We start from the raw sequence: 16544 nt of genomic DNA on the forward strand, positions 1-16544 counted from the left end.
AATGTTAATGACATACAAGGACGGCTCGTTAACGACCTTGGATTGCAGTCTGGGGTCCGTCACTGCTTTAAGTTCAAATGGATGTTGATTTTTCTTTTGTGTAATAAAGCTATCAAATAAGCTTACAGAATATATATTTTTGCGCACATTAGATGTTGGTCCGTGTTCTTGAGATATTCTGCCAGGAGGGGCACTTGATGCCCTCAATGCATGTAGTTTTTTTTAACTTTTATGTGACAATAATACAGTTAAAGTGTCCGTTTGCATAAAACGCCGAACAGTACAAAAACATAAATTATATTGAATTGATTTCAATTCTAGTAACCTCAATTGTCTTATTTATATCGAATTTGTCTAACAATGATTATAAGCTGATAGGCATGTCAAAAATGTTAAGAACAATTAATTGGTGCTGATATAATAAAGCAAACAGACATTAAAACTAACCCACATCACTGCTTCATTATTAATTAATCAGTAATTAGTGCAACACGTCAAAAATAATCTTTAAGCCTTATTTTATACAGAAGCAATAATATATCATATGTTTTTGGGTAACGATAATCTGATGTACATTTATTTTCTGTCATTGAAGAGTACATGTCTTGCTCTCTTCTATTTCCTCCGTGTCTTCAGCTGGTGCTTCAGTATCAACATTGGTGCTGTCCTCCTCCGTGTTTTGTTTATCATTTGACGTCTTGACATTCTTCACATTTTTCACAACACCTTTACTCTTCAACTTTTTTATAAGCTTCTTGTGCTGTTCTATTTTCTCAGACTGAAAACAAATATTTTATTTTATTTATATTAATGCCCGAAGGCCATCTAAAATCAGTTTGACTTCCTATAAAATTTACAGGGAAGAGCTGAATATGAGAAGAATTATCATTGGTCATTACGGAAATCTGAGAATTGCACTGGTCATTCTAAAATAATATGTAAAGGACAGTTATTGCCACAATTAAATAAAATTGTAAGTAAAATGCAAAGGATAGTTCTTCCATTATAAAATGTAACGGATAGTTTTCTAATAACATGTACAAGCTTAAAAAACAGTGTCGGTCGGCTTGTTTGAATTATTAATCAGTCATGTGCACACTTGAGGCTATGCATCAAGGGTCATATGCCAGTTAAAGGACAAGAATGTAACTGGGTTAAACAACACCAAAGAGGCAAAGTTGACTATGTTATCCCAAATGTAGGATCTTCATCATATATAGTGCATTGACACGGTAACATGGCGTTTACCACATCTTTGATTTATACGTTTGATGAAATTCGATTAAAATATGAAAAAAAAAATAAATACAATAATAATCGACAAACTAATCTATTGAGACCATTTAACTAGACTAAGTATATTTGACTTAGTTTCGACTTTCAAAAGTCTTCCTTGAAATAAAACAATAAATGAACAGTCTTTAATCGAAAAATTCACTTTTTATATATCATGCCAAGTATGATGGAAAAAATATATGACGTTAATTATCAGTCTGACGGAATAAAATGCGGTGTTTTAATTCAGTGCTGTACGGTGCTCCAATATTCGTATCAGTAGGTGATTTTTTAAAATATACATGTACATGTATATATGTATTCCCTAAAAGAGACAAAAGAAACACACCCTTTTGTGTGGAACTTTGTTTGAAATTTATGCTTAACCACAACTATAAACGGGCTCGTCAGGTCACAGCAAAAACACATCGTCGTTATAGCACAGGTTTTTGTGACAATTACCAGTCATGCTGAAGTCGACACGCTATTTCTTCATAATATGTGATGTTTTGCAAATTGTCTTAGGCTAGATTACGATGAATTGTTTAAAAAAATCGCTGGCATAATTAAAGTAATGGAATAATTTTGAAATGTCTTGCAGTAAGATATCTTATAAGCTATTATCTGCAACTCGATTAGCCCGCTATTACTATTTTCGGTGTCTCGGTCAGAAGTATGATGTGAATGAAAGCAATATTTCACGTGATTTCGATAAGAACGTATTTCGTAGTTTGGAACAGACTTCAACGAGCAGGTTTTATAGAACTGCTAGACCTGTCGCACAACGTAAAAATAAAAGCGACATATAAAGTTATGGAAGCCAGAACTATAGTAGTTTGGGTAAATATTGATCAAACCATCGATCAACTACGCACAGAAAAGAGCAACAGACCGTGTATGTTTCTTTTTCTTTTATTTTTTTATTTTTTTATTTTTTGTTCGTATTCTATTTTTGGCGGGGAAGGGTGCGGGTGGTGGGATTCATACCTGATACTGGATGTACCCTATGACAGCTTGCATGTTATACTTCCTCGCCGCTTCAAGCAGGGTCATCTCCTCATCGCCTTGCTTATACTGAAATTACAGGGCAAAGTTCAAAGACATATTATACATGTATCACAGTTTGGAAACCTTTCATTAATGTCAGAGTCAAATCTTGTACACATACATGCACAGTGCGTTAACTGGAGTGCAGGTATTGGTTACCAACACTCCAGTTACCTCACTCTCTGTTGAAAATAAAAAAGAGCATGCTCATTATTTGGCTCATTTTTTCATGGATATATTATTGTGGGGACGGAACAAGGGATAAAGTCATACTTAGGTTACTTTTTTCTGGGGTTCCATATTGTAACGACAGGGAACGTGTTTTAATTTTTGCTTATGATACAAAAGAGAAAGAACATCAAAACACTCGGCAGTCTAATATATTCTCGGGGGTTACGCTCCCCTCATACTCATGTTTCGATGCTCTTTCTATTACCTATCATTCAAATATGCACCAATAAGAATATTTGTAGTAATAAAATCTGATCGGAAGGTAGGGCAATATTTTGAAAATATATACGAGAAGAATACTATGCTTAGGGTTATAGCTAGTAAATAATGTTCCCATATTTAAGTTGTAGCACAAAGCAAAACTAAATCTTAGGAGTGCTGTGAAGATGATATATAAACGTGCTATCTTCACCTTAACATCCCAGGCCATTCCCATTGTAAGGAGATATTTGGCTATCTTATCTCGTCTAGCGTCTATTGCAAACTGGAGTATGTCCCTCTGTGGTGGATTCGTTTGGTACATTTTAGCCGAGATATCATTGGTCATAATGTCCCGGTAGATGTGTGCCCTACAGTCAAGAAATATACGACAACGGTTTGAAGTTAAATTTATGCTTGATGTGGAACACGACATTTAAAGTTCAAATTTAATAACCCTCTTACCCCCTTCTTTTGGACATTGTGACAACTTCTTTTTCAAGCGTTAATAAAATACAGAAATCGAATAAAAATAATCATGTTCTTGGAAGCATAAACATCAATTGATATTATGTCCACCAATGGTATATAGTAAGTAATCAGGTGAAAGTCAAAATGTTTACATTTTGCCACATTCGCTTTTAATTTTATAATTTAATTCGCATGAATGACAAATACATTGTAACCCAAATGGCCAAAAGAAATTTCTGTATTTTTTTTTATTCTGAAACGTTCAATATATATAAATAGAGAAAGAGTTGGCCAGTCTTTTTTATGTTTTAGACAGACATTTCCCACAATTAATGGTCGGTCAATCACCATTATAACAGTTGAAAATTGACGTTATTACAACATAAAGGGTCAATCCGTCAAATCAAACCTGATTTCTTCGACTTTGCTCAGATCTGCAGCCCTTATTGCCTCTTTTATGTCAAAATACTTGAAGAATAAGTATGTATCCATGCCATAATCCGTTTGTCTCTCCTGCATCACCAACTTTCTCTTCTCCTTTGGAGTCATTGCTTTAATGTCGCTTGGTGAAATACCATTCTTTTAAATTTTAAAGAAAAGAGTAGTGTTATTTACCTAATGTTTTTTTAATTAATCATCCAAATGGTTGCAACTGACTTGATCGGCTTGAATTTTGAATTGTGTCTAAATTATAGAATAAGGCTTTGAGGATTTTTTTTCGGTGCCCTGTCTCCGCACTATTTTTTTCTGCCGTTGGTTTCATACCAGTCAATAACCTTGCCTCGAGGTTATCAAACATAGAACTCTATCTCAAATTTAAAGGACTTTTCATTGGTACCGACATATTCTTTGTTGTTTTCTGAGCAATCAGATTTCTTATATTTGAGTTATGCGGAAAAATTCAATACAGCCTCAGACCAAGAATATATACACCACTGCCGTCTAATTAAATATCACCAAGGATATAAGCACGGCTCCAATTAAAAATCAAATATTCCAATAAAGGCCTGACACAAAAAAACAAATTTGCTAAAACCAGAAATCGCGGACTCGAGTCATAATCAGACCACGGTCATGATTTCTCATTTTTGTACCAGTACTGGTTAGGTCCAAAAATCAAGATGTGGGCCCGAATTTGAATGATATAATTTGGGAAATTGTTTTGATTCGAGCTTACTATAGACTATTTTTAGTACATGTAAGACATTTACCTTATCTAGAAGGTCCATTTTACATCCCATGGCCTTCAGGGCCAATACCATATCTTCTCCATCTTCAAGGGCACAGGCCATAAATAAGGGTGATCTTCCAGCCTAGAATATATAGATACATGTATATCTTTAACAGGCTGGATAATGAATTCATAACAGGTTCAAATAAAATAGCAGTAATATTAGCTCTTAACTTTCTTTTTGTATAATGGATTTGCCCTGTTTAAAATATGGGACAATTCAATGGATATCAATATCAAAATATGAGCTTCCAACAGTAAAGAGCCTGGTCAAATTGTGCGGAAATGCATGCTGGTCCGGTTCTATACTGGTGGTACTGGTTAATCACGTTTTGTTGCAGGAGATTTAGGGGTTACTTTAACTACAAGTAATGTACACTCTTGAAAAATGACTGTAGCTTTAATTTTGGAGGGTAGTGCCACAGAAATTTCAAATATCACCTTTCCAGAAGAAACAGTTGGTTCTTTTACAAGCATATTATAAAGGACATGACATGGAACATCATTTTCCGAAGGTCTCATACGAGAGAAATTAATGAGAAATTAAAAAAAAATTCCTCCGAGTAAAAATAAAACAACTCGAGTATGGTGTTGGCAGATTTCTGTTTTGTAAGATTATTTCAGAATTGTAGAAACGTGATTAAGTCAACTTGTGGAAAAAGGGGAAAAAAAAAAGAAAGCAAGATTACAACATACGTTGTCCAAACTATTGGCCAGACTCGCTTTGACTTTTAGAAGATAACGAAGCACGTGGCGACGTTCAAACAGAACAGAACGATGTACTAACGAACGACCCATTCTGTCGGTGACTTTTATCACGTTCCCTTTCAATAAACTCTGCACCTGTGCTAAATGTCCTATCATAATCACGTGACATATCTGCCTGAAACATTTCTGAAATAAAAATCAGACCATGTCCTTTCAAAACACACAAACAAACAAACAAACAATCAAAGAAGAAAATCCGCGGAGAGAAACAAACAAACAAAGCATACACGAACTATAAACAAAGAAAGACAACGGCTAAAAAACACACACAAAAACGACAACAGCAAAAGCAACAAGTAACATTATCTTAATCTATGGACGCATACAAAAATAAAAGGGTCGTTGACTTCAAACCACTTGCCCCTCACCGCTGTTGGTTCGAATCCCGACAGGGACTTTGGATTCTTTCATGTGATGAAGCTGTCCAGCTGGCTTACGGAACGTCGGTGGTTCTACTCAGGTGCTCGTTCGTGCCTTAAATAATGCACGGAAGGGCACCAGAGGGCTTCCTCCACCAGTTAAGCTGGAACGTCGCGATATGACCTACACTGTGTCGATGTGACGTAAAACCCAAAACAAACAAACAAACAAAAATAAAAGAATCCACTGGCCGGATCAATGTGTAAAAATGAAGTCAATCTTTGAGTTTTAGTACATACAAGTCAACAACAGTTTGTCCTTTCAGTCATATGAACATCGGGACTTTCAGGCACCGCAGAACTTAAATAATTCATTTAGGTTGCTCATCATTTTGAAAGACCTCCATGCCAAGTGACTGTACACATATATACAACATTCTAACGGACGGCTTTGCAGAAAAGTATCACCATTTGAAGTCAAATTTATTAAAGAAACGACTAGCGACCTTTCTTTTTTAGACTTTAGCTATCCTTGATGTATAGATTTAGTCCATTTTTATCTTAGATAAATATTTATTATTTTGAAACATATATATTGTTAACTGCCATCAATATTCACGATTTTTATAAAAAAAATCATAATCTCCTCTTTACCTGTACATCATTTGCCTCCTTTAGAAATTTTTCTGCTTTCGCATCCCCCAGGGATTTTGCTAGCCCGATTTTCACCGAGCCCACTTCGTCTACAGCCACATCGATATACTCGTAACTTCTTTCTACTAGCCTGCAGTATTAGTACAAGTATTTTTGACAAGAACATAATTATCTATTAATTATATCGAAATAAGTGTATAGACTGTATCAAACCGAGTCTACAATTTGCATGTAATTTTGTTGTGACTAATGCTTCCTAGGGATCACACTTTTCTAGATTTTTTGAAAATTATCTCATCACCAAGCTTGATTGTATTTAAATATTATGTAATGTAAGACTCTGATTATAGGTAAATGACGAATTACAGTCGCAGCATCCCGGTCTATTTCGTGAATATCTTTTACACACTTGTACATATACATGTACAGTTGTATATTGCTTTTAAAGTCTTCTATGAGTTATGTATTAAAACATAGAGGAGAAAGAAACAATGGAAATTATCATGTTTTAATGTTAGGTTTATATCAAGTACATTAATAGTCTCCTTTACCAAGGACAGCTTATTTCATTGGTCGATATCTGCAAGAAAATTGATCTTTTGCATAATAAATAATTATGAAAGCTCAAAAACTTCCCACATTTAAAAAACCGGTCAGTAATGATCATTTTAAGAATTATACACGCTTGTTTTATTAGCATAATAAATTATGTTCTACAGATCACTTCCGTTTACAGAAATATTTTAAGTATGGAGTTTAAATTTCCCTTCAAACGTAATTCTGATCAATTAAAATGAGCATTGTTATAAGAGAACGCATGTCAGAAAGATCATTTGGTCATAATTCTAGATTGGGCTTTATAAAAATGTTTTACTGCACATAACACACATTTATACCTACCCTTGTAGCAAACCAATACACCCGTTGCTAGCCATGTCAATGACGATTTTATCAACATAAGCAATTTCTTTCTCGATAGTTTTCGAAGTTTCTGTTGCATTTTTCAGGAGTATTCTGTCCCGCAGAAAATGACCGTCATCGTCTGCAAGAAAAAGGTCAAGGCCTTTCGTCGTCATCGTCCGAAGAACGCTGATAGGTAGGTTCTTGTCATATGCAACATCGAGGACTGTATTTGTGTCACTTTTATTTCGTATAAAGTCCACTTTATCCAGTAGTATTTCAAGCATTTCATAGAATTCTTCAATCGGCTTGATATGTTGCATTACATACAAGTACATCGGCGTTTTCAACACAGAGAAAATAAGAGAAGCTTTCTTTCGCAAGAGCTTTCTGACGACGTTAGTTAATCCAAGAAGTGCGACTTCTCCGACGAGCGGCAAACTTACATAATCCCCGGAAACTTCATCAATGTAAGAAGAAGAAAACGTGTCTACGGAAACATTGCGTATTTTGAAAAAAGGTCTCATTTTCTTCCTGTCACCAGCGAGAGCATAATGAACAAAAGCATTTGTATTTTCTATTTTCGCGAGCATCTTCCTTATCTCGACGTTTCCAATCTTTTCAGCAAGTGCTAACATAGTTATTTGATTTCTCTTCTCATTTACTTTACACCAGTTAGATGTCAGCGTCTTAACCCTTTCTTCAGAATTTCTTTCCACGGCGTTCCATAACCCTGGTGACATGAAATTCAAAATCTTTAAATTTTCCGGGAATGGTTTCGCAAGTTTTAATGGAGTTTTCTTTTCTGAATTTTTAATTAGCGGGTCAACGCCAACCATGAGGAGAGCACGTATCAATTTTCTGGTTTTATCTCGTTGTGCAGCTACATGGAGAGCGGTATTTCCTGACGTATCCGTCGCGTTCACGTCCATTCCAGCGTTGCTTAATTGAAATATGACTGGTATCAAAGCAGGTGCGTCTTCGTCACCAGAGTACTCTTCAGATATGAAGTGAAGATATGTTTCGTTCGATTCACCTTTTGAGTTTATGATTTCATTATCCGCATTTATCAAATCAAGAGTTTTGTCCGGCGTCTTCATAGTCTTCTCTTGTATTGCTGTGTAAAGTGGAGTTCCCAACATTTTGTATTAAAAACAAAAGAAAAACACTAGATAAAACAATATGTCTTGCCTACCACAAGCCGTGTTTTCAAATATTGAACAGCAGACAGCAACGTTTATTCCTTTACAGTATTGTTCACGTTAGAAGTTATACAACTGTTCTAGTTATAGAAAGAAATTGGCTCATTTTAGACAAACCATTCAAAAGTAAGAAATGAAAAATAAATAATTTTTTCAAATATTTTACTCAATGTCTTATTTGAATGTCCAGTTAAAAACTAACAAATTTGTTGTCCGAATCGATACAATGCACATTACTGTCACCTTAGTGGCAAACGATTGCCTGTTTATTGAAATTAATTTTTTTAATAATTCATTATGTTTGTACATATAATTAGCGTCGGCAAATATAAGTTTTTGTCTACATGTTGAATTAAGCAAATTCTATGGCACTGTTTATAGTCCTTAATGGCACAGACACTTGTACTTATAGATGTTGAAATATGATTTTTTTTCAAAATGGCTTATATTAAGTTTTTTTGATAATTATATATGATCAGTACATGTGCTGGGATTGACAAATATGCATTTTATTTGGATTTTAAAGGCGTTTTGAGCTCCAAACCCCAAGTGTCTGTGGTTAATGGCTGGTATGGTTATATTGATAAAAGGACGTATAAAAACGTCCTAATGCACAAGCCAATTGTATTTTAGCCAGCCCGCATAGCTCAATTGGTTAGAGCGCGAGACTTGTAATCTCGACATTGAGAGTTCGATTCCCGGGCTGGCAAACTAAAATTACTAATCAGTCTTTCGGATGAGACTTTAAATCGAGGTCCCGTGTATGAGTGATTTAACACTTTGCACGCTAAAGAACCAGGAGAAGCTTCTGGAATTATGGCATCTTTCTGTATCTGTATCTTGTACTATCCTCCAAAAATCTAAAATGACTAAATTAATACTCTTCTGGAGGACTTGTCCATATGGGCAACCGGTGGCGAGTATAAATAAACTCAGATACATACAAAGCCAATTGTATCCTCTACACCAAACCTCGACTTTGAAGGTCCAGAATGATGTACAAATCAACTGGTCGCATTAACCTGGCAGTGCGGGGAAAGGCGAAGGTAAAGCATGGCTCAGTCCTTGCAAAGTTACTAAACATGGATTTTATAAGGCCCCTTCACAATTCAAAATTGCACTTTTTTCGCAAAGTGGCGGGAAAAAAAATTCACAATTTCAAAAAGAAATTTCACAAAATATTGGGACTTTGTCTTTGAAATACATTGTTTACCTTCCAGTAAAACATGATTCACGCCAATTTCAAGAACACAGAAATAGTTTTAATCAAGTTAAATGGTTTAAGCACATGTTTAGCAGGTTAAAGTACCGACTTGAAGCAGATATTCCAGTTTCATAATGTCGATAAATGCCAAATAATATGTTTTTTTCCCACAATTTTATGACAATTCACGTTTTTTTTCCACAAAATGAACAGGTCCAGGCCCCTTCACAATTTTGACGAAAATGTCCTGCTGAGTGTAAATATTTGCTTCTCCAAATTCCTTTTTTTTTATTCATTTACTAATATCATTTAAGAGATACGAAGAAGTGTCAGAATAAGTTAGCGTATTCCGGCCTAAACATGTTTCATGTACAGAGCACAGCATTGAATTCATTTACATGTATTTACAAATACACGGATGTTTTCACGGAGATGTATAGGAAATTCACTAAAATGAAAAATGGCTATCCCAATATTTCAACTATGTATTTCTATATTCCTCAGCAATGCTTCAATCAAGAGTCGTCTGAGAAATAGCCCAGTACATTCACGTCCCTTGATCATGTTTAATTAGAAATCAAATCACCAAGAAATTTGATCGACTAGTTAATAATGGCATTTCATCGACGTTTTCATATTTTTACTCCCTTTTTCGTGGCCTTAGCCACATTCATGTAAACATAATTATTCAAGTAAGGTTAAGATAAAAGGTCACTAACATAGAAATAATCTGTCAGTTCCTTCACAAAAATTGATCGCGCGAACTAAATAGAGAACCGAGAGGGAGGGTATGTTGTAATCGGTATTGAAATCGTCAGGTTGTATACTTCAAGAGTTGATCCGTGTTACGGTGTAAAAAGTTCTAAGAAAGTTGCACCACTTCTTTGATGTGAAGCTGACAAGCGTGTTCATAGAAGACAATTTTGACCCAAAACGTTCCGTTACTTTAACTTAAGCAGGGGTTCACAAAACGTATACTAGTAGCTTAATGCAAGTTTTTTTCCACGGTCTATGGCAGCTTTGAAAAGCTCGAGCCAGTGTTTTTTCTCAAATAATTGGGAACAGGCATTAGCCTCTTGATTTTGGAAAGATATTGTTAAAGTTGCTGATTTGGAAAAAAAAGCTGGCGTAAGCTGAACTGTTCAGATTTTTGGAAAAACTTCATGATTTAAAAGAAGAGGAATTGGAAAGATGCATTTTATTAGCCTCTGTTATGCAAGATGAAAAATCACTGGGGCCTAGTTTTTTGTACAAAATTAAGTCACATCCTGACTCAAAAAAGTCAGGGACTTGTCAAGTGCACTATAAGGATCTGCGTTATTCCTAGAAAATGCCAAGTTCTAAAAGAACCACCGACCTTCCACCGTCAACTGGTTGGACAGCCTCCGCACATAAAAGAATTCAAAGTAGCAAACGAAATTCAAACCTACGATGTTGATATGCATGTAACTGTAAGTAAGCAGTCTGGGGCCACATATGTTCAAACTACTGGACAATGTAATCATAATATACGAGACAGTCTTGAAAATTTTATTCGGATGTAACATATTCATTAAAACGAAATATAATTATATTATATATATATTAGTAGTTTCCCAACAAAAGAAATATTCATTTGTATTTTCCCGCTTTCAAATATGACACTTTTGATGACATTCGCTTTTTTTTGTTATAAAGTTGCCATATTTACTTTTTTTGTTTCACAAGTATGTCATGTAAGTATATGTACCTACTAAGATATTGCCTAACACGCATACACAAAATATGCTTAAAAAATTCTACGTCAAACTAATTACAACATAAAATCCTTTTACATCTTGCTCACTTTTGCAAATAAGAAATAAATATGTTTGTTAGATTTTATCATAATCTGTATTTTCACTATAAATGTGTAATTTTTGATCTTCTTCTCGAAAAACAAATTGAATTTTAAAATTCAACAGGGAATTAATACAAAATAGCATATAATGCAATATTACACAGTTATCTACAAAACCGTAGTTTAAAAGACATTTTTCCCATAAAAAGAACTATCAATAACAATGTATACCTTTAAAAAATAACATTTTATCAGTACTAGAGGGGAGATAAATCTAATTGAAAAGATTGCAATTTCTTTCTCCCTTGAAATTATTACATAAAACAATAACTGAAAGCAATTTAAAACATGATACTAAATAAAGAAACCTCAGGGAAAAAAAGAAATAGTACTTTGATGTGATATACAAAAAGATCTAATTCAAATAAAACAATGTGTACTTATTATAGCAATTACATCGGTTGTGAAGATTTTAACAGATTTTTTTTTTTATTTTATTCCCCAAAAAATCTCTTTAAAGAGAATACTCCACATAAGTTGCTTCCCTCTTCTTTTAATAAATAAAGTTATTCTTTGATCGGTATAACGGTATAAACATCCACACATTATAGAAGAGAGCGAAAAGTTCACACATTTTGTTTGTTCGGACAGATTTACGCCACACTGGCCTTCTCCTTGGCCTTATTGGCATCATATTTGGCCAACATCTTCTTCATTTCACCAATAGCAAGACCTGGGTTCAATCCCTGAAAATAATGGAGGAAAAAATGAAGTAAGTTTTAAAGTTACAATTCATTAATCAAATACGAATAATAGCATGATTTTTAATATGTGTTAATAATCTTTTACAATGTACATCAATCACTTGAAATAATAAAATACTTTTTTTTTATAAATACATGATTTACTTTTCTTTCTTTAAAATCGTATCTTATAATAAACTGAAAATAATCTGTAAAAATTTCAATGCAAAACCTTTACTGATTAAAGTGACATGCTCATTTTTTCAGTCAAGCTCACTTGGTTGTATATCTAATAAGATTGACTATTATAATGGTCATTGACCAATAATTGAATATGTAAAATGTTCAGGATAAAATGAATAAAATATAACAAGTGCCTAAAATATAAAAAGACTGCCCCACTCTCCTTTATAAAATGAAAATTAACAATATATTCCCATGTATATTCATAGGAGGTAAATGATTTAAGGCCAAAAAAAATTGCAGTCTAAAAATGACATTATCTAAGGGAGATAATTGTGTAACACAAACCTTAGGACAAATTTTTTTCGGATTCATGTTTTTTTTGTGACATTTGTAAGACAGGGGGGTTATTTATTTCCAATTTTCATACCAGCCCTTTTCCCGTTTTTTAGTCATCTCTAGGGAATCTTTTTCCATTTTCCCTTAACAACAAAAATAAAATAATTTTTTGACATAAGATATACAGTGCAATATCTGCAGAGAAATACCCTTTTGGATGACAAAGTTTTTATTTAAAATTGACCCGGGGTTGTCTCAGGGGTTTCCAATTTAATTTAAACCTTTATTATTTGTAAAAAAAGGGTTTATTGCCCCTCAGAGGATGGTTTGCAGGGGGCTTTTTTTTGGGGTTTTCAGTTCCCACCAACACAGTATAACCCATATTGACCCCCATTTTACGGGTAAAGAATTTCAGTCCCCCGGGGCCATGCTTTATTTCAGACACAAACGGACTTTAATAAATAGAACCCCTAATTCTTTAAGGGTAACTAATAGTTTCCTCCTTTAAAAAAAAAAAAAAATTCCCCTGTCGGGATTTGAATCCACAGAAAGGAAGGGCAAGTTGTTTGAAACAATGCCCTTTTAACCATTGGTCATAAAGGGGAACTTTTTTGAAAGAAGTTCACCCTGAGAAAAATTTTCTGTAATTAAACAGAAAGAAAAGGGTCAAAAACTCTGAAAACAGTTCATAATAACTGGGGGATTTGTGAAAAACATTTTAGAACGTAAAAAAGGGAACAAGTGGTGTTTTTTTTTACCATTTCCCTTTCAGTATTTTGGGGACGAAAAATTTTTGGCATGAAAAAAAAATTTTAAAAAGGGTGTGAGGCAAATCTGTTTTCCCGGGGTGAGTAAATAATACATTTTTTTTTTAAAAAGCCCGAGCAAAAATAAATTCTTTCCAAAATTTTAAAATGATCCCCCCTGCAAAAAGCATTATGTTTTTGATTTGTTTTGAAAAAAGTTTATTCCAAAAATTTTAAAATTTTTTTTCTTCACATTTAATCTAATATACATGACATATCCCATTTTTAATTTTATGATGTTTATCTTTTTTTATATGAGTTTTATATACTAAAATCATTGTTTTCCTGCTAAGAAACAGTTTGGCCCCCCAAAAGGTATTTGGTCGGGGTTTCACCGTAATGGGGCATATGGGGGAAAACAGGAAACTAAAATTCTTTATAACCCCATCCTGAATTTAAAATTTTACGCCTCATTTTTTAATGTTGCTCTTTTTTAATTTATTTAATGTTTAAAAGCCCTTTTTTAAATTTAGTAAATTTTTTATTTAACAAAATTTTCCAATAAAGGGTTGGCAGGACAGTCTGCATTTTTTTTTAAAAGTAAAACAAAACCCCGCATATTTTAAAATTTTTTTTTAAGGTTAAAAAAAAGGGCCCAAAAAATCCATGTTAGGTTGCAAAACAGGGACAAAGACCCTTTTAAATGTTCTCAAAGGGTTTTTAAAATTTCACCTTAATTTTCCCTTCATATTTTGGGGAGTTTAATAAAACTTGACACAAAAAGTAACCAGGTGACACAATGAACACTGATAAAAAAATCTGAATAATTAAGCCTCTATTCTTATCTAAACCTTGTTCATATTAAGGCATATGATCTTTTCATACTTTAAATATTAGCTTAAGTTAGCAGAAAAAACCTTACCAATTTAGCTCTATCTTGAACACTTTGTAGATAAGCCTCTTTTCCGATATCCTCTTCTTTAATGTTCTTCTTTTGTTGGGTATGGTTCAATTAACGATCTGCATAACGGGGGCATAAGAAGATTTCGCGCAAATGTCTGTAAAATAATGTGTTTACTAACGAATTGAGATAAAATGCATTGATTCTTTTGTTTGTGATTCCTTTATATAAAGATAGTCCAGAAAGCAATTACCTTTTAGAGATAAGTATATTCTCCATACTTCCTCTCACTTTCAGTCATCCATAAACGTATGTCCTTCCCTAATATATCAACAAGCAAACATCTTAAAAACATTTTAAAAATCTAAAAAATATTTTAGTTTTTTTTAGTTTTTAAAAAATTCTTTTTTTGGGCTTAAAGGGCTGTTTTTTTCCCATTATTTCTAAGTAAATAATACAAAGTACAGGTAATCAACTTTAAAGGGTTTAAAAACATCCCTTTTTTTATTTTTTAGAAAAAAGTGTTCAATTTTACCATGGGGAAATTTTAAATTTAACACTTTTTAAAAGATATGCCTGAAAGTAAAGGGCATCAAAGGGAAACCCTAAAAAAATTGGGAAAAAAAGAAAACTATAAAAAAAAATTAAATATTTCATCGCTGGTTAAAGGGTTATTGAAAAAAACAAAAAACTAATAGAAAAATACTATTTAAAAATTTTTGCTGGAAAAAACCCCCAAATGAAAACTATTTTTTTTTTTTATATAAGATTACATTATACCATTTTTTAAAATTTGGGAAATCAGGGTAACCTTTAGTCTTGTTTAGGGTAAAAATTTTAAACATATAAAAATTGTATTGAAAAAGATTAAAAACCTTAAACCGGAACAAGATTTTTGATCACTTTTAATGTGGGAAGGGGGTTAAATCTTCAATGTCGACTATTGTCATTATTTTACAAAAATTTAAAATTTTTTATAATTAATAGAAAAAAAGTTTATTTTGGTAAGGGAAACCCTTTTTCTAAATTTGTTTTGACAGTTAAATAAAGAGTCTGAAAATTTTAAAATTTTAACCCCCTTTAAAAATTTACCCAAATTTAACCCTTAATATTTTTGGGTGTTGTTAGAAAACAAGACTTTTAATTTTTAAAATTTTCCCAAAATTCAAAAAGGGAAATAATTCTTTTAAAAATTTGTTTTTTAAGATAATGATCCGGCCCAGTATTTTGAACCTTGGATAGTACCCCCTATTATGAAAAAAGAATTTTTTTTTTTTTTGAAGTTTAAACCAATTTTTCTTTAATTTTTAGAATCCAATTGCTTTAAAAAACAAAAAAACAAATGTGCCCACTGAATGATGCAGGAAAGGGGAAACAATTTTTTTCTTTTCCCTTTTTTTTAAATAGTTAGCAATGACAATGTTACAAAAAAACAATTTAAAAGTTGGGGTTTCAAAGTCGAATTTTTTGCTGCAGTTTAATGAACTTTACAAATTTTTTAAAAGGAAGGGAACAACCCTAAAATTTATTAAAATCAAGTTAAATAAAATTTTCAAAAAATTTAGGGTGAGCATATAAAAAATTGATTTTTTTTTAATTTTAAAGGGAAAATTGGGGAAAATATTGATAAAATTAAATTGCGTTTTTTCCCTTTTTCCCCTTTTATTTTAATTTGAAAAAATTTATTTTCATGTAGTAAAACATTTTTTTCCCGTTTTTTAAAACTGGTTTTTTTGGCCGGACTACTTTTTTTTTAAATTTGCCAGTCAAAAAAATTTTAAAGGGAAAAGTTTTTCCAAATTTTTTTGGAAAAGGGGGAAAAAATGTATTTTAATTTAAAAAAAAATTAAATTTTTTTCTAAAAATAATTTTTTTATTTTATCTTTGGGGCAAAAAAATTATTTTTTCCACCCCGGGCTCCCCCCTTTCTAAATTTATTTTTTTTAATTCCCATTTCGTGAAAAAAATCATTATAGAAAATTTAAATTTCCTCTATAGAAAAATTTAAATTTTCATAAAAAAAATTTCTGAAAATTGTCCCAGAACTTTTTTCCCAATTAAAAAAAAAATTTAAAATGTTTTCCCAAAAATATTTCTTATCAAATGAAAAATGAGTTAACAATAGCTTTAGGGTTTCCAGAAATTTAAATCCCTCTAAAAAAAAATTGAAATGTAAAAAAATTATTTTTTCCCTTCACAAATTTTCATTTAATTTCTTTTCAAAAATTTTTCATAAATTAGCTTTAATCTGGAGAAAATGCTTTAAAATTAAT

The 16544-nt window shown here is 32.5% G+C and overlaps 1 protein-coding gene across 1 annotated transcript; it reads right to left on the bottom strand.

Annotated features, from left to right (window-relative positions):
* Positions 1–7: 7 nt before the first annotated feature.
* Positions 8–8249, bottom strand: LOC132724713 (uncharacterized). Its single transcript, XM_060709645.1, has 8 exons — positions 7135–8249; positions 6235–6364; positions 5150–5347; positions 4434–4535; positions 3632–3801; positions 2966–3122; positions 2263–2349; positions 8–778 (listed from the first exon to the last, which is right to left on the bottom strand). The coding sequence occupies exons 1-8, from the start codon at positions 8232–8234 to the stop codon at positions 587–589; spliced, it is 2136 nt and encodes a 711-aa protein (XP_060565628.1). The 5' UTR covers positions 8235–8249; the 3' UTR covers positions 8–586.
* Positions 8250–16544: the final 8295 nt, after the last annotated feature.

The sequence above is a fragment of the Ruditapes philippinarum genome, unplaced genomic scaffold (genome assembly GCF_026571515.1).
Source record: "Ruditapes philippinarum isolate M1 unplaced genomic scaffold, ASM2657151v2 ctg502_1_1_1_1, whole genome shotgun sequence".
Lineage (NCBI taxonomy): Eukaryota > Metazoa > Mollusca > Bivalvia > Venerida > Veneridae > Ruditapes > Ruditapes philippinarum.